This window comes from Lonchura striata, chromosome 4A, assembly GCF_050655825.1.
Source record: "Lonchura striata isolate lonStrDom1 chromosome 4A, ASM5065582v1, whole genome shotgun sequence".
In the NCBI taxonomy this organism is placed as follows: domain Eukaryota; kingdom Metazoa; phylum Chordata; class Aves; order Passeriformes; family Estrildidae; genus Lonchura; species Lonchura striata.
Genome location: NC_140742.1, coordinates 18,252,828 through 18,269,594, shown reverse-complemented (window position 1 = coordinate 18,269,594; position 16,767 = coordinate 18,252,828). Strand labels below are relative to the sequence as shown.

Sequence of the window (16,767 nt, the reverse complement as noted above, 5' to 3'; positions counted from 1 at the left end):
AGATGGAAACATTCCCCTTCTGTGGATTTGGTGAACACAGAAAACAACAGTTCCAAGCCTGAAGGGAAATAATTAGAGACACCTTTTGGTGAGGAAGAAATGGGAATGAACTGAGAAATCTTACAGCCCTACATCCATGGCTGGGGTCACTCTGTGGGTGAGATTTCTTACATTGTTTTCTTTCTCTCTCTGTGTTTCCCTCTTTATCTTTCTGTATCCAAACAGCTAAAGGTGAAGGAAATTAAGATTAGATGTGGCCTGGATTTATGGCAACAGCTTCCCAAAATTCCTGTTCCAGCTCCAACTCACTCCCTACCACCTTCTGCAGCAGCTGGCACCAGCAAAAAGCAAATGTTCCATGTTACTGAAGTGTTATGTCTCTTTATACACTCACCTGAGGCTGGTGCTAGCTGCAGCAGGAGGTGTTGGGTGGTAGAAAATCAGATGTTTCAGCTATTGCTTCAGTTACAGATAGCTCTGCTTGGGAAAAGCCAGTGGGGTGAGAGGGACAGCAGCCTGCTGCAGGGAGAGGATTCACAGGGAACACGCTGCAGCCCCTCTCTGAACAGATTCTGGAGTATTACTCTTGGAAAAAAAAAGCGATTTTCCTTGGGAAGCTGAGGCAAGGACAGCCGTGGTCAGCAGTGCAGCTGGCACAGTCAGTGTGAGCAGGGCCTGTCCTGGGCTCCAGCTGCTTCCCCCTGCAAGGAGCACCAGCTCCCAGGAGTGCTGCCTCCCCTGCTGCTCTCAGGTGCTCTGCTCAGCCTTAATTTCTGAAGAGAGAGCAGGAGGATTAATTTTCTCAGAAAACACGGTACAAAGTGGAGATGTTCCGCAAAGAATGATTTTTTCCCCCTCCATACTCATGATAGAAAATTGTAATAGGCTTTGTTCTGATGAGTGTTGCAGTACTTATCAGGGTAAATTTAGTATTGCCTCCTATCATAAATGACAAGAAAGGCACAGCTAAAAACAAAACTTTATCCTGGCATTTCAGAAGCAGCTGTACTTAGATAAAGTATTTTTGCTCATCTTTTCAAATTGGGATAAATTAAATGCTGGGTTTGGAACTTCCTGCCAGGTCAAAGTCCTGTTACAGCACTGTTTACAGTCAGACTGGGTAAAAACTACCAAAATTGAAAGTACTGAGGTAAAAGTTTTAATTATTAAGAGTCTAGAGCTGAGAAGAGGGAAATTGCAACCCATCAACAACCCCACTGCTCCCTCACCATGTGAGTGTGAGCAAAATACCTTGTTTTATGTGTCCCAGAGGAAACATGGATGGATTCCTCCTCCTGAGCACACTGTGGGATGCTGTGGGTAGGGTGAAACATCAAAAGGGGAAGCCAGAGGGTGGCCAAGGGGATGGGGATGTCATTTTTTGCAATCTGCTCTGTGCAGGGGCAGACACTGTTGGTGTCAGGGGAGTGGTGTGGGGGGCTGAGCTCAGCCTCCGTCCTGACCCAGTGGTGAAAATGGGCTGAAATGAGCAGGGAGAACTGGGCAAACCTCAGATGTGGGACAGAACAGCACTTCAGTCCATTGCTTGGGGGTGTCTGCCAGGGGCTCCCCTCGGCTCTGGATGCAAATGCAGGGACAGATGTACAGGGAGAACTGTGGTTTTGAGAAGGATTTTGAAGACCAAAAACATTTGGTATGATGGAAACCACTTGCTTTCCTTGTCATTTGCCCCTCTTCCTCTTCCTCTTCCTCTTCCTCTTCCTCTTCCTCTTCCTCTTCCTCTTCCTCTTCCTCTTCCTCTTCCTCTTCCTCTTCCTCTTCCTCTTCCTCTTCCTCTTCCTCTTCCTCTTCCCCTTCCCCTTCCCCTTCCCCTTCCCCTTCCCCTTCCCTTTTCCTTTTCCTTTTCCTTTTCCTTTTCCTTTTCCTTTTCCTTTTCCTTTTCCTTTTCCTTTTCCTTTTCCTTTTCCTTTTCCTTTTCCTTTTCCTTTTCCTGAGCCCCCCAGGATCAGTTTAAATGGCAGTGGAACCCTCCTGGGGATTTCTCTGAGAGCTGGTGCCATCCCCAGTGTGATGCTCACTGCTCAGAACCGTTCTCTCAGCCCAAACCAGTGGAATTAAACGTGTCTGAGGCTGTGAAGCCAGCAGCACTCTGGATGTCCCTCAGAGGTGCTCAAAGGAAAACTGCATTTCCCTGCAGTTCTTCTGTCAAAGCTGGGACAGCCCTGAGCAGAGACAGCAGCTGTCCCTGGGAGGTGACATCCAGGAGCCTTTGCAGCTCCTTGAGTGGCCAAATGTCTCCTCTGGGCTCTCCTCTCCCTTTCCCCTGACTTCTCCCTTTCTCCCTGCCCTCAGTTAGACTTTTATCCCCCTCTTGGTTCTTCACGGGTTTTTGTGGCTGTGTTGTCACTCCAGGGCCTCTCTCCCTGCCCTCTGCCCGCTGCCCAGGCGCAGCAGCCCCGTGGCTGAGCTGCTGCTCCCCAGCCTGCAGAGGACCTGCCCTGTGCTCCATCGCTCCCGGCCTGTTGCCAGGCAACGCAGCATCACATGGATTTCAGTCCCCAGCTCCCAAACAAACTGCAGACACAGGGCATTTTCCTGCTGCTCTTCCAGGGAGGGACCTCACCTGTCTCCCTGGCAGCTCTGAGGGGTCTCCAGGGCTCGCTGCTGGCTGCAGGCTTTGCTGCAGCTCCTCGCTTTGCCTCCCCATCTGCCACCTTGGCACTGGCAAGGCACACGCTGAGTTTTGTTGCAAGGTTTGTTTGTTAGTTTGTGGGGCTCCCTCCGGGCACAGCCCCATTGGAGGGGTGGAAACCCTGTTTTGATCCATGTCTCCCTCAGGGAATCGTTTAACAGCTGTCCCACCCTCAGACTGCCCAGGGCTGTGGAATTACCCAGGAGTTTGGTTTTCACGGCTCCAAAGGCTGAGATGGCTGCAGAAGTCCAGGCACGACCCGAGGTTGCTTGCTGTCAGCGGGCTGGTGGACTGTCAGATCCATCTCAGGGGCAGGACACACATCTCACTGTCTCCCAACCCATAATGTACAAGTCGTGTTTCCTCACGGCCATATAACACTCCTGAGAGCTAATTTGGGCACAATTATCACCCTTTTCAGGTCATAAAAGTCACTCAGCACTCAGCCACCTGATTAGAGCTGTCAGGCAAAGCCTGCTGCAACCACTGCAGGGGATGAGCACCATGGAAAAGCACACATGGGTTATCCCACACGGAGTGCTGAGCCAGAGAGGAGCACACATCCTGTTCCCAGGGGAATGCATTGCAAATGCCCTGTCACAGGCAGGACGAGTGCTAGGGGAAGGAAGCACATCTCTCCCAGAGCAGGGTGTGCCTTCAGAAAGCACATTTTGCATGTCTCCTCCTGCATTTCCACACTGACCGCTGCACTTGGCAGTGTCCAGCTTCCACCACAGAAAGAGTGTCCAGCCCTTCCACCACAGAAAGTGCCCATTCCTTCCACCACAGAAAGGGTGCCCAGTCCTTCCATCACAGAAAGAATCCTGCTAGCTGGTTTAGGTGTCTGCTCAAAACTGAGAGACACTAAATTTGGGAAGTCAGAAACCTCCCAGATGGGAATGGGGGGCTGCCAGTGGAGATCAGAACATGGTTAAGGGGGTCTTGATGTGCTCCAGGGAAGGAACTAAGCAGAGCAGCTCCCTGGCATGGTGTGGCACTGGGAAGGTGTAGACGGACAGCTAAGGGGATCCTCTTGCAGCCTTTACTGGGAACTTTCAGGCTCCATTAGCTCTCTGAAATGCCTGTGCAGCAGTGCACACGGCATGGGGCATAAACAAGAAGATTTAGAGATCTCTGTGTGGTCACAGAGCCATGATCTCATCACAGTTGCAGGTCATGGGGAACAGGAGAGCTACCTGAGGCCTGGAGGAAAGCCAAGTCACTCCAGTGCTCAAAAAGGGCACGAAGAAGGACCCAGAGAACTGCAGGCCAGCAGCCTCAGCTCCATCCCTGGAAAGGTTATGGAACAGCTCATCCTGAGTGTCATCTCCACACATGGGGAGGAGAAGGTTACCAGGAGCGGTCAGCGTGGTTCAGCAAGGGGAAGTGATGCTCCACCAGTCTGGCAGGCTTTGGGGATGAAGTGACTGGCTAGTGAGGGGACAGCAGAGGTTCCTGTGTGCCCTGGCTTCAGCAGAGTCCTTGGCACTGTCCATAACATCCTCCTAGTGAGGTTGGGAGGTTGAGATTGCACAGCTGGCTGAGTGGCAGAGCTCAGGGGGCTCTGATGGTGGCCCAGAGTCCAGCTGGAGGCCTGAAGCTGCTGCTGCTGCCCAGGGGTCACTGCTGGGCCCAGTCCTGTTCAGCTGAGTTCAGCCACGACCTAGAGGAAGGGGCATTGCCCGTGGAGGACACGCCACGAGCTTTGTCACGGGATAAACACAGAGGAGGACTCCAGGAGAGCTGGGCCTGACCCCTGAGGCTGAATGGAGTGCAGGTGTCCCCAGGGACCCTCTCTTGTCACCTCTGCTGTGTCCCCTCAGCGCAGGTGCTGGAAGCTGCAGGGATTTGGGCGGAGGCAGGTGGCACCTGCTCTGGGAACACATTGTCCCTGCAGCCAGCAGGGACCAGCAGCTGGGCTTCTCAGCTCCCCCTTCCTCCTGGGTGCTGCTGCTGAGCCCTAGAGCAGAAGAGCTGTGGGGCCTGAGGGAGAAAAAGGAGATGAAACCATCCACACCTCCATGTGGTGGTCAGGAGCGGAGTTTTCTGCTTAGATCCTTGTCATCCATTCCACTGCTGCTTCCAGATGTTTTTGCTGTAGCTCCATGACTCAGACCAGGAGCTTTGACTCAGAAGGGGACTCCTCTGCTGGCACAGGTGGGAAGGAGCATCCCTGGGAGTGACAAGTGTGACACCCTCTGAAATGGGAAGGCCTAAAGGGGGACACGGGCCCAGCCCCCAGAACAGATTCCAGCACTAACAATAACGAGTAGGGAGGCATTTTTGGGCACTTCTTAACTCTCTGCGGGGGCTGAAGGGCCTTTTCCTTGCCTAGTGCCCTTCACACTGCCAGTCCCAACACGATCAGAAATGCCAGTCCCAAGGGACATTGTTTCTCCTCCTGAGCACCATAATGGAAATGCAAGGAGAAAACCAGCCAGGACACCTACAGTCAGACACAGAGCCACAGGACCGGGGCTCTGCATCCCTCAGCACGCGAGGAGGGATGGATTCACACCCCCCCTGGCACCACAGCTCTGCTGGGGATGTCTGTCAGTGCTGAGGCTGCACACCTGACTCACCTGCCTTCCCCATCACCCACCTTGGGTGTGGCTGGAGCAGGTTGTCCTTGTGCCACAGCTCAGGACAAAGTCACTGTCACCCTGCAGGCTGGCTGTGCCTGGCAGGAGGAGGCTGTGGTGTTGGCAGTGATGTTCTTTTGTTGTAGACATGAGAGCTAAACCTCAATAACCACAGCTAACCAACAGCCACAGCCAGCACAGCACTTCTGCACTCTCCTGACCAAAGGACCTTTGCTCGGCCAGGCCATTTCCTGAGTGAAGGAAAGCCCAAACTGAACATTGTCTGCAGCCTCCTGAGCTCAAAGACAGGCTGGGATGGGAGGTGGTGCATGAACCCGCCTCCAAGGACAGTCCTTTCTCCCTTCCCACCACACTTTCCAAGCTCTGCTTGGAGACATTTGAGCACACAGGACATACAGGACTGCAGGCAAGCTCTGCTCATCCTCCACTCACAGTGCCTAAGAATGGTCAACATTTCCACTTACTCTGGACCACCTTGCAAAGTGGTGAAGGGTCTTTAACCCAGCAAAGATGGGGAACCCCGTGGATGCATTCTGAGGCATTTCCTCAGGAATATAGAACATCTAGCACGTGGAGTGTCCAAGCAGAGAGGCTCCTGGGCTAACACATGAGGAGGCATTTGTGAATCAGAGGATGCAGGGTCACTAAAACAGGAGTCACAGCTGCCTGAGCTGTCAGTCCAAGGGGCTGGGGCTTGTGGACTTTCCTTGTCAGCACCTGAGGGTGTTTAGATGGCACTGGGGGTGGTGATGGAGCCTTTGTCCTGTAGGATAGCTTGAGGGAAGCCTTTTCTGCAGGAACTGGAACTGGAATTGCAAAGGCTCTTTGGTTTAGTGAGCTCAGTCTGGATGCAGCTGCAGCAGGAGATAGAGGCTGTGTTCTACACAGGGTGGGAAAACTCTCCTTTGCCTCTGCTTGTCTCTATTTCCACCTCATGAGGTGCACTTCATTTACTTTCAGGTTGTTTTCTACCTTCTGCACAGAAAGGCCAGCTGTAAGACTGTATTTTCTCCTTTTCTGCGGGACTTCCATTAAATTTCAGGTATTATAAAAGTTCTTTTGCTTTCTCAGCTCTTGTCCTTGTTCTGCTTTAGGAGAATAACCATCTTCTTCTGGGAATTGTTGGCTGGAATGAAGAGCCAGCTCTCCAGCTGGCTGGGAGAGGAGATGAGGGAGATTTTTCACCTTGATGGCAAGCCCTTGGGAAAAGCAGCACTTGGGGCTTGGAGTTGGCAGTGGCCTCTGGAGAAGAAGAGGGGCCAGGGTGTGGAGATTTCAGCAGGGCAGCAAATAAGAGAAGAGTGAAAATGAGTGATTTAATAGTGGAGGACAGCAAATGGCCACAAACACGACGCTCTGTGGCCTCTGCAGGGTGGTTACAGCCACAGCACCTCCAGCAGCCTCTCACAGACACTGGCAGGATCAGAAGGTGAACTTCAGAAAAACCCATCAGTGGGCCCTCACTGGAGAGCAGAGAGCCCCCAGAAGAGAAGGGAGACACAGCGTTTGGGGCTCTGGGAGAGGCTCGAGGATGCCCATCTTCTGGAGGGCAAGGAACAAACTCCTCTGTGAGCATGGGCACGTTTTACTCTGCAGCAGCCTTCATGAGAGCCAGCAGAGATGGGCACTAACTCCAGAGCAGTCCTTTAGCCCAGGATGTGGCTCCAGGTAGGTTTCTCAGGAGCACACAGCAGCTCCTTTGGGTGCCTTCCCTGCCAAGCAGGGCTTTCCAAAGTTCCCCGTTGTGGCTGAGTGGTCAGAGAATTCATGTGATATGGTTTCTGCTCCCGACTGGGTGAACTTGCAAGCACAAATGTCACCATTTGTGAGCATAATTTTTCTTCTTCATGTATGCCTCTGACATTTGCTTTTCACTTACCTTTCCTGCCAGTAACTTGCAATCATGGCTGGTGGAAGGGAGCAGAGCAAAGGGGGCAGAACAGGAAGAGACCAGGCAGGGTTTAATGAGTGCCCAGAGGCAAATGCTTCTCATCTCCCCAGGAGCTCCTCCCTGGTGCCCAGCAGCTTCAATCAGAAGAAATGCTTCAGCAAGTCGCTGCTGTCAGGAGCTCTGTGTGCTGGCAGCAGCAGAGGAGGTGAATGCTGTACCTGTACAGCAGCCAGCACCTGGTGGCACCAGGCAGCTCGTCCTGGGCACGTGGGGACATCCTGCAGGACCAGATCTGCTGCGCTGCCTCCTCTTCTTCAACAGAGTGGTGGAGCAACCCTCTAGCTTTGGCCATTCCCCACGGACCCCTCAGCCACAGGAGCAGGGAGCCACGAGCTCCTGGGGGTGGTGACAAAGCATGAACTGCTTGTGACACCGGGCGGGCGTGTGGGAGCCCGGGAGCAGCCTGAGGGCACCGTGCTCGGCCAGCACTGGGAGCCCGGGCACACAGGCTTGCTCTGGGCCACCACGCAGTGAAATGTCACCAGCTGGGTGTCCTGGTGAGGTCCTGCACCCTGTACTCCCTGTGGAGGCCACAGGGAGTGGCCTGCAGTGAAAGCCATGGGCAGCACAGCCCTGACTCCACAGGGACAAGCACATCGACTGGCATGTGACAAGTGTCACTTACCTGCCTGGGTCTTTGAGAAGGCAGTGGACATCACTAATCTGAGCTTAATTTGCCTAAGTCTGGACAAGCAGGGGTGGTCTGGGCACTAAACCAAGCAGAGAATGCTTTCCACCAGCCTTAGAAGTAAGTGAGAATATCATTTCCCCTCCCATTCCAGCACAGCCTCACTGTAGGTGTTAAACCTTCCCCAGCCTTTCTTTTCCCCACAAACCCCACACGTTCACTGCCCCCAGTGACAGCAGGCCAGCACAGCACAGCACTCAGCTGTTCCTTGGCTTGGTGTCTCTGCATTGCAACAGCCCAGTCTGGCCTGCCAGGGGGAAGCTCCTCAGAAAGGTCGCTCCCCACCACGCTTTTCGGGAGAAGGAGACTGGGAGCACAGGATCTGTGGCCTGTCTCTGATGAAGAAACCATGTAGAGCCAAGCCAAGCATGAGGGAAAGGAGCATTAGGAACCCCAGAGGCATGGATGCTCCCAGATTCACACAGAATTCACAGAGTCACTGGGTTGGAAGAGACCTCCAAGATCATGGATTCCACCCCAGCCCCAGCACCTCAACTCAACCCTGGCACCCAGTGCCACATCCAGGCTTTGTTAAACACACCCAGGGATGGGGACTGCACCACCTCCCTGGGCAGCCATTCCAGAACCTTGTCACTCTTTTCATGAAAAGCTTTTCCTCATATCCAGCCTGTGTTTCCCTTGGTGCAGCTTCACACTGTGTGCTCTGGTTCTGTCAGTGCTGCCTTGAGGAACAGCCCAACCCCAGCTGGCCACAGCCACCTTTCAGGAGCTGTACAGTGACAAGGTCACCCCTGATCTCCTTTTCTCCAGGCTGAGCACCCCCAGCTCCCTCAGTGCTTCCTCACAGGGTTTGTGTTCCCAGCCCCTCTCCAGCCTCGTTGCCCTCTCTGGATGAGCTCAAGTGTCTCAAAGTCCTTCCCAAACTGTGGGGCCAGAGCCGGGCACAGCACTCGAGGTGTGCCCTCAGCAGTGCTGAGTGCAGGGGCAGGATGACCCCCTGCTCCTGCTGGCCAGATCTCCCTGCAGGGAAGGGCAGGAGAGAGCAGCTGCCCAGTGGCCACTGGACATTGCCCTGTGCCCCTCAGAGGCATTTTGGAGCTGGTCCTGCCAGCTGCAGTGACACATCTGCTCTGGCCCTTGTCCCAGAGGGTTTTGGAGACCATCTACACCCAGGTGCAAGCCAGGACGTACCTGTTTGGTGGGGCTGCTCGGAGCTGCCAGGCAGGTGCAGAGGAGATCCCATCCAGGGTGGTGAGAGCTCAGATGTTTCCTCCTTGAGCCATGGCTTCTGCTCTGCATTCAAAGTGCTGCTGGAGCTCTTCTTATTCCTAGGGAAAAAAAAAAAATCCTTCTTGGTAGTACATTACTGCATGCCTGATGTAGAGTTCCTTAATTATATTATTTTTTAAAACAAAGATCAAAGGCAGGTGCACAGGAGACCATGATTATTTCCATGGCTGGTACCATTTCAGCAGGAAAAGCCCCAGCACCAGGAGCTGATCCCCAGCAGCATTTCTGGAAGTTTAGGCTCCCTTTTCCCACAAACTCCATTTTATGCATAGCAACATTCTTCAGGGAGAGCTGAGCATCCCTCCTGAACTGGGCTTCCCCAGCCTGGGGGGGTGGTCTCCAGCCCCACCGGAGCCTCCAGATCCCCCCCAGTGCCCCTGGAGGAGGCCACCAGGCCACTGGGCTCTGTGGCATGGAGCCATTCTGAGTAAATCACCTTATTTTCCATCTCTGTGGCTGCAGGAGGAAGCTCAGCCTATGCTGATGACAGTGTTTCAGGCAAGCACAGCACCCATCAGCGCTCAAAGCTGAGCCACTCTTGCCCAGGCACTGCCCTTCTCTTGCCAAAATGCCATCACCTTTCCCATCATCTTCCCTGTGCCCACCTCCCTGGGGAAAAACCCCAAAAATCCACCTCAGCAGAACTGCTCATCCATCCCCTCTGCAAACCAGCAGGGGTTAATGCTGTCAGCCATGACGTCAGGATCCCAATTTGTCGGGAGAGTCCCCCTCCCCAGCCACAAACTCCCTCTCTCCTCCCCTCCTCTTGTGACTTTGCAATGAGCAGCAAAACTCCACAGGAGCTGCGGCAGCAGCACTAAGGAGACATCCACCCTCCCCGCGAGAGCAGCCCTTCTGCAGACAGGGATTTATCTATTTTCTACACTTGCATATATGCATTTTTTTATTTACCAGGCTGCATTTGCTTTTCCTTTTTTTTTTTTTTTTTTTTTTTTTTTAGCCTTTTTACAAAAGCTTCAGACCTCCCAAGTGACGAGCCTGAGATTTCCCTAAAATAAAATAACTGCACACTGGGGCTGGGTGGCTTCCTCTTCCCCCCTTGGAAAATAAAGAGGAAAGGGGGAGCAAATAGGTAAAATCCAGAATAAAATCATATTGCTCGAAAACTCATACGTCCTCCCCTCTCTCTCTCTCTCTCTCTCACACACACACACACGCGCACACACACACACACACACACACACACACACACACACACGCTCTTTCTCCTCCTCCTCCTCTCTGAAGGTGGGTAGCAGGAGCCATGCAACATCTGCAGAACCGGATGGCAAAAGAGCAGGAGGAAAAATAATCCAAGTGGAGTGCTCAGGGGACACTGAGTTGGGTTTTTTTTCTTTTTCCATTTTTTTTTAATTTTTTCCTTCTTCGTCTTCTGCCGCGTACCTGTGAGATTCGATTTCACATTTTGCTGAGCCCATTTTGGGGCATTTTATTTTTCTTTCTCTTGGGATTTTCTCCATTGCCAGAGGATGTCTCTTGTTGAGAGGATGCTGAAAGGAAGAAGAAACGAATTCTTTGACTGGCACTGAAGGAGCGGGGGGGTATTTTTCCCCCTCATTTTTTAGGTTTTTTTCATTATTCTTTTTCTCTCGGAAATCATTAACTGGGGGGGGGGTTGGTTTCTTTTTTCCCTCCCCCCCTTTTTTTGGAGGGGGATTTCAGAAGATCCATCTTTCTTTCCCCTCCCCTCCAAAGATTTTTTTTTTCATCCTTCGTCTTTGTGGAAATGTGGACATTTCAGGCAGACAGATTGAGTGGAATCGTCTCTGCTTTAGCAGCTCTTTGTGTCGCCTGCTGTGCGCAAAGGTAAGGATTGCGATCCCAGGCTGCAGGGACAGGGGGGCTGGCACAGGGCTTGTTTGTCTCGGTTGGGGATTTCTCCGTCGAGCTGGATGTGGGGAAGCGGAGGGGGTTCTTTCCCCAGGTTCCGCTATTGTGATTGCCCAGCCCGTGCCGTTCTGGGGGAGGAGGGATGCTCGCACACGAGGTGCGGAGCGGGCTCTGCGGCCGGAGCCCACCTCGCAGAGCGTGTGTCCCCCTCCCCAGCCCGGGGGAAAAGGGCCGAACGAGAAGGGCTTCGCTGGGAACATGGTGCCCGCCGGAGCCCCGGAGCTGCGCTGCGCAGCCGGCACAGGCTGCTCGGCCGTGCCCGGGCTGCACACGCAGCCACGCTCGCATCCGTGCCACGGCCCGGCTCTGCGGAGCCCCGGGGGCGATGCCCACGGCCGTGCCTCCGCGCGGACGGATGGCACGCAGCACCTCCTCCGTGGGTGCCATCCGTCCGCATCCGTCCCTGCGTGTGCGCAGCCACCCGTGCCCGCCCGTGTGCGGCTCCGCACCTGCAGCGCGCAGCTCCGCCTGCCCTGCGGGGCACCGGGCACAGCTGGGCATCATCCCCTGCCCGCTCGGCGCAGCTCTGCTGGGCTGTGCCCGCCGCGCTCCGGAGGGGCGGGCGCCCATCCAGCCCGGCCGAGGTGTGCGGAGCGCACCTGTTTGCTCGCTCATCCGCTGCCTTCCCGCACGGGGGTAGCGCTGCCTGCTGCTGCTCCCCCTCCCTGCCTGCCTGCCTCCGTCCCTCCCTCGCACACCTGCGGGCAGGTGCGTTTGTCCCTGCGCTGCCGGGGGGAGCTCTGGCATCTCCCTGCTCAGCCTGCACGGGGAGCAGCTCCCGGCGCGCACACACAGGTCCTTGTGGGGCTCTGGGTGCCCCGTCGTTATCAACGATCCATTTGCGTTCCCATCGTTATCAACACGCACGCACACAGGTCCTTGCGGGGCTCTGGGTGCCCAGATTTCTGTTCCTGTTATAGACATGCACACACACAGGTCCTTGCGGGGCTCTGGGTGCCCCATCATTATAAATGATCCATTTGTGTTCCCATCGTTATAAACGTGCACACATGTAGCATCACACAGCCCCACAGTCCTTGTGGGGCTCTGGGTGCCCAGATTTGTGTTTCCATCGTTATAAACATGTACATACAGATCATTGTGGGGCTCTGGGTGCTCATATTTGTGTTCCCATCGTTATAAACATGTACACACACAGGTTCTTGTGGGGCTGTGGGTGCTCATATTTGTGTTCCTGTCATTATAAACATGCACACACAGGTCCTTGTAGGGTTCTGGGTGCCCAGATTTGTGTTCCCATCGTTATAAACACGCACAGGCGCAGGCGCATGCCCACCTTGCCCACACCATTCATGCGTGGTCCTGCTGTGTGGGGACACACACACAGGCAGCACTGTCCAAGCAAATGTGTGACATTTAAAGCCCCCAGCAAGCCCCTCTGCTCAGATGTGTGTCCTTGCATGTGTGTTTGTGTGTCCAGCACTGATTCTCACCCCTAGTCTGCGTGTGTCTGTGCACAGCTCGGAGACGAAACACTCTCCATGTGCACAAGCCTCCAGCTACTCCTACACAGCCCAGCCAGCAGCACGGGGTGCTGGTATGGAGATGTTTGGCTGCAAGGGTACGTGGCTGTGCAGAGCACATGCCCACTGACACAGAATCAGGGGCACAGCACTCCGGAATTCAGATCACAGGCTGGCTGTGAGTGCTCCCGAGCGGATGCAGACCCACATTCGCCAGGAATAGCACTGGCATGCAGCTGCTCGCCCACAGCTGGGCAAAGGCACCACTTGCCTCCTCAGTGGGAGGGATATGGCTTTTTGGATCAGAGGGAGCACTGGGAGGCAAAAGACCTTGTCCTTAATCATGATGGTTTATTCCCTCACTAGGCCACCTCACTAGGCTGGTGAGGAGGAAGGAGTCCCCATGGCCCTCGTCCCACTCTGCCCCTTCCTGCAGGGCCCCTGACACATTGTTTACTGTTTACCTCGACTTCCCTTCTTATATTAATGAGGTAAACACTGATTCCTGAGTTTACACATTGTAGGAAGCCAAGCAGAGGTGTCCAAATCCCTTGAGAAAGGCACAGTGTCCATATTAAGAATGTGGGAATCCGTGTACCTAGGAATGGCTGTCTAGAGATGAACAAATGCTGCTGCACGCTCTCAGTGCTCAGTGACAGGACTGTGTTTTGCATGCTGCAAAACCTCACACACCTGCAGAGAAATCCACAGGTGCAAGTGGACCTTGCAAGCCCGGCCACGGTGTTGTGGAAGTGCCCACCTGCGCACACCTCTCTGGCCTTTTTGCAGTGATTAAAGCCGTGCAAGGAAGAGCTGTACCCCTCTCAGGAGCACACTCAGGAGTGGAGCTCAGACCCCTTCCCCTGGAGCACGAGGGCTCCTTGGCTGTGCATGCACCAGAGCTGGGTGCTGTCTCACATTTGCTGTCCTGCTGAGAAATTCCTGCATATCCAGAGCCCTGAGAGCTGCCCGGGCTCCCAGGTGGTCCTACGTGAGTCTGGATCAGCAGATCCACAAATGCCAGTGTCTGTGTTCCTCATAAATGGTGTCCACAGCCCAGCCTCTCATCACACCCCAGCAGAGCAAGGTCTGCACCCACTGTCACCTCCAGTCACCTCCAGTCACCCCCAGGTGCTGGCTGGGATGGGGTCACACACATGCACACACCTCGGGGCATGTTCTGTGTTCCCCTGTGTCTGTGTGTCTGTGTGCACAGACAGGGAGTCCCTGTCCCCTTGGTGCAGCCAGGAGAGCACGCCTGTCTGTCTGTCTGTCTGTCTGTCTGTCTGTCTGTCTGTGTGCGTGTGTGTGCAGACACAGGGCCATGCCAGCGGCAGCCCCTGGCACGGGGCTGGCAGGCAGAGGCAGGGCCGTGGTGCAGCTCTCCAGGTTCACTGGGATGGATGTGGGAGGCGGTGTTGACAGGAGACATGCTGCTGTGGTGGGTGACTGCAAAGAGCAGCAGTTGTCACCGGCAAGGTCTCTATTCTCATGCAAAGCAGGGGATGAGGGTGGCACAGAGGCTGGGGATTCAAGCACAAAACCTGATACACCCCGCAGCACCCTTTAGGTCCGGTATTTTTAGCATCCCCTGCTTTCTGGTTCCCCACCTTCAGTTTTGGTTTGGGCCTTGGGCTGATTTTGGAAGGAACTCCTTTCTTGCTGTAAGGCTGGATGGGTGCTAGGGAGGGCATCTGCCCCTCTGTGTGTAGTTAAAGGGCTGTGAGAGAAAGGATTGCTGCTCTGGCACACAGAGGGGAAGATGGACTCTCCTTCCCTGCCTCTGCCTCTTGATCTGCGTTGCTAAGAAGTCACAGTGATGCTGAGTGACAGAAACTGAATTTTTGCATGGCAAAGATCAGCTGTGTATTGAGGCCGTAGGAGAAGAAGGAGCCTTGTTTTCTTCAGGATCTTCATTGTTTGCTTCAGTAGCCTGCAGAAGCCCTGGGTGCAGCGGGGAGCAGAGGCTGCTCTGGGGTGTGTGACAGGGCAGGGTGCCTGCCAGGGCCCACCCGTGTTGTGGGGACCTCGGGACGTGCCAAGCCTGTGCTGGGTGATGCAAGGCCTGGAGCAAGAGCCCGGCTGGGCTGAGGAAGGGGAGTGAGACCTGCGAGGGAGAGGCTGCAGGACAATTCCTGCCCCTCTGTGGGCAGGCACAGCGAAGCCCCCAGGTTGTGGGTCAGTGGCCAGGCTGCTCGCTGAGGGGTGCAGCAGCAGGACCCTGGGGTGCCTACACAGAGGGACAGAGCTTGGGGTGCCCTGGAGGCAGGGTGAGATGCAGAAGAGCAGCCAAAACACTGCTGAGACTTCAGAGCCACCTCCCAGGATGGCGTGGGGCCCTGTGGGCAGGTGGGGCTGTGCCAAGGACAGGAGACACGAGTGAGAGAGCACGGAGAGGCTCTGCTCTCGGCTGAGGCGTTCTGGTGCCTGGGCTGGGAAGCATGCTGAGGTACCTGGCCAGGACCCCTGATGCCACAGGGCGTGACGAGAACTCTCTTCTTTTGTCTTTCAGCCCCTCCACTGGAAATATTTCTGTGGTGAAAGAGATTGTGGACAAACTGCTGAAGGGCTATGACGTCCGCCTCAGGCCCGACTTCGGAGGTACGGGGGGCAGGGGCAGGGCCGGGGCCTCTTGGCCACTCACGCTATGGGCAGTGCCCCCCTCACACATCTGCATCCCCTCACGGCCCTACAGCCTTCTCCTCCCATTTCTGCCACTCCTCCTGCTTCTCCTTCTCCTCTCGCTGGCTCCTCTCCCTCCAGCATCACCCACCCCTGCAGACAGCTGCGCTGCCCATGCTGAGATGTTTCTGGGGGTATTTTGCCACAACACAGACACTCAGATTTTCCTCTGCTACAAGCTTTCCTCCATCATGGACAGCAAGTCATCCCTCCTCCATTGCTGCTCCAGTGCCAGATATTTTGGCTCTTTTCCCTGCAGAGGGTTGAGGTGATTGCTGGTGGGGCTGTTGGTTGGCCTGCAAAGCTGCTCCCTCAGCAACAGTGAGGCATAAAATATTCCCTGGGGAGCTGGTGGCCTGGCTGCCACTCAGCAGGAGGGGCAAGGATCCTCAATTCCTCCCTTGGCTCCTGTGAGCAACCAGGAGAACCACAAGGGCCTGGTGGAGATGAAATATGGGAAATCTCTGGGCACTGCTGTGCTCCCAGGTCTGCTTGAGGTCTGTTTCTTGGAGAGGAGCAGGCACTGGAAAAGCACAGGGAGGGGGATTTGATGGTTCTGGACTCAGCCTGCCGAGCTTGGCTGTTTTAAGACTTTTCTGGCAATGCTGTTTTCCCCTGGTGAGGAGATGTGAGGGGCTGGGGGATGCTCAGCCCACGGGAGGACAGCTACATGTCAAGGTGTCCCTCTCCACGGGGCTGATGGGCAGCAGGCTCATGCCTGTGCTCTCAGGGGCAAGAGAGGCCAGGCACAATTATTTAGTGGCTCAAGGGAGCAGTTTTCCCCCAGCAGGGCTGCCCCATAGTCCCTAGAAGCTGGAGTGCAGGAATCCCCCACTGATTCCAGCAGGGTGTGAAGGCACTCACTGTATTGCTGCTCCCCATGACCAAACCCATCTCTCCTTGAAGCCTCTGGTTTCTCTGCTCCTCACCCAGACCTGACCCATGCCCTGACCACCCCGAACCCTTTGGCAGAGAGTCCCTCCCACCCCCACAAACACCATCCCACCGCCCTCACCTCCTTGTTCTACCCCGTGGTGGAGCAGGGGCTCTCAGGGGGCAACACCAAGCGTTGCTGGGCCCTGGCCTCAGGGAGGGCTCTGGCAGGGGGAGATGGTGCCCATGCCTCCATAGTGCTCAGGGGCACCTGGGAGGTCACCAGTGCACTGGGGAGACACTTGGGGTGCAGCATCCTGCAGGCAAACGGGCTCCAAATCTTCCCTCTCTCCTTTGAACATAGGAGAGGCTGGCTTTGATTTAAAGGCTCAGTCCAGCAAACACAAAATGTCCCTATTACCTGGCCAGGCCTGACCACAAAAATTGGTGCAGTCACATTTTATGAGGGGGAGAGGCGTGGAGATGACATAAAACTGGAAGAGGAGCAGGGTGCACAGGCACAGGGGGACTGTGGTGCTGCTGATCCAGCGCAGCAGGAGGCGAGCTGGCTGTGCAGAGCACAGGGAGACACGGGTGTGCCCAGCAGGCTTTGTTCCCTGATTCCAGCCCCCAGGGCACCCAGGACAGGGCTCAGCCCTCCTTCAGTGCAG

The 16,767-nt window shown here is 55.1% G+C and overlaps 2 protein-coding genes across 4 annotated transcripts in view; one reads left to right on the top strand and one right to left on the bottom strand.

Annotated features, from left to right (window-relative positions):
* LOC110472673 (gamma-aminobutyric acid receptor subunit alpha-3) overlaps positions 1–9,719 on the bottom strand; it is a 124,789-nt gene extending 115,070 nt beyond the window's left edge. Inside the window, exons 1-2 of one of the 2 annotated variants that reach the window (XM_031504822.3) lie at positions 9,583–9,719; positions 9,048–9,184 (exon numbers count right to left, since the gene is read on the bottom strand). In XM_031504822.3, coding sequence (XP_031360682.3) covers positions 9,048–9,155 — 108 coding nt within the window. In that variant the 5' untranslated portion in view covers positions 9,156–9,184; positions 9,583–9,719. Of the gene's footprint in view, positions 1–9,047; positions 9,185–9,582 lie in introns of those variants that run through there. The other variant, XM_031504826.3, reaches the window with a different exon arrangement.
* A 119-nt stretch (positions 9,720–9,838) lies between these two features.
* Positions 9,839–16,767, top strand: part of LOC110467865 (gamma-aminobutyric acid receptor subunit beta-4) — an 82,966-nt gene continuing 76,037 nt past the window's right edge. For both annotated transcript variants that reach the window (XM_021525247.3, XM_021525246.3), the window contains exons 1-2: positions 9,839–10,973; positions 15,054–15,142. In XM_021525247.3, coding sequence (XP_021380922.1) covers positions 10,894–10,973; positions 15,054–15,142 — 169 coding nt within the window. In that variant the 5' untranslated portion in view covers positions 9,839–10,893. The remainder of the gene's footprint in view (positions 10,974–15,053; positions 15,143–16,767) is intronic.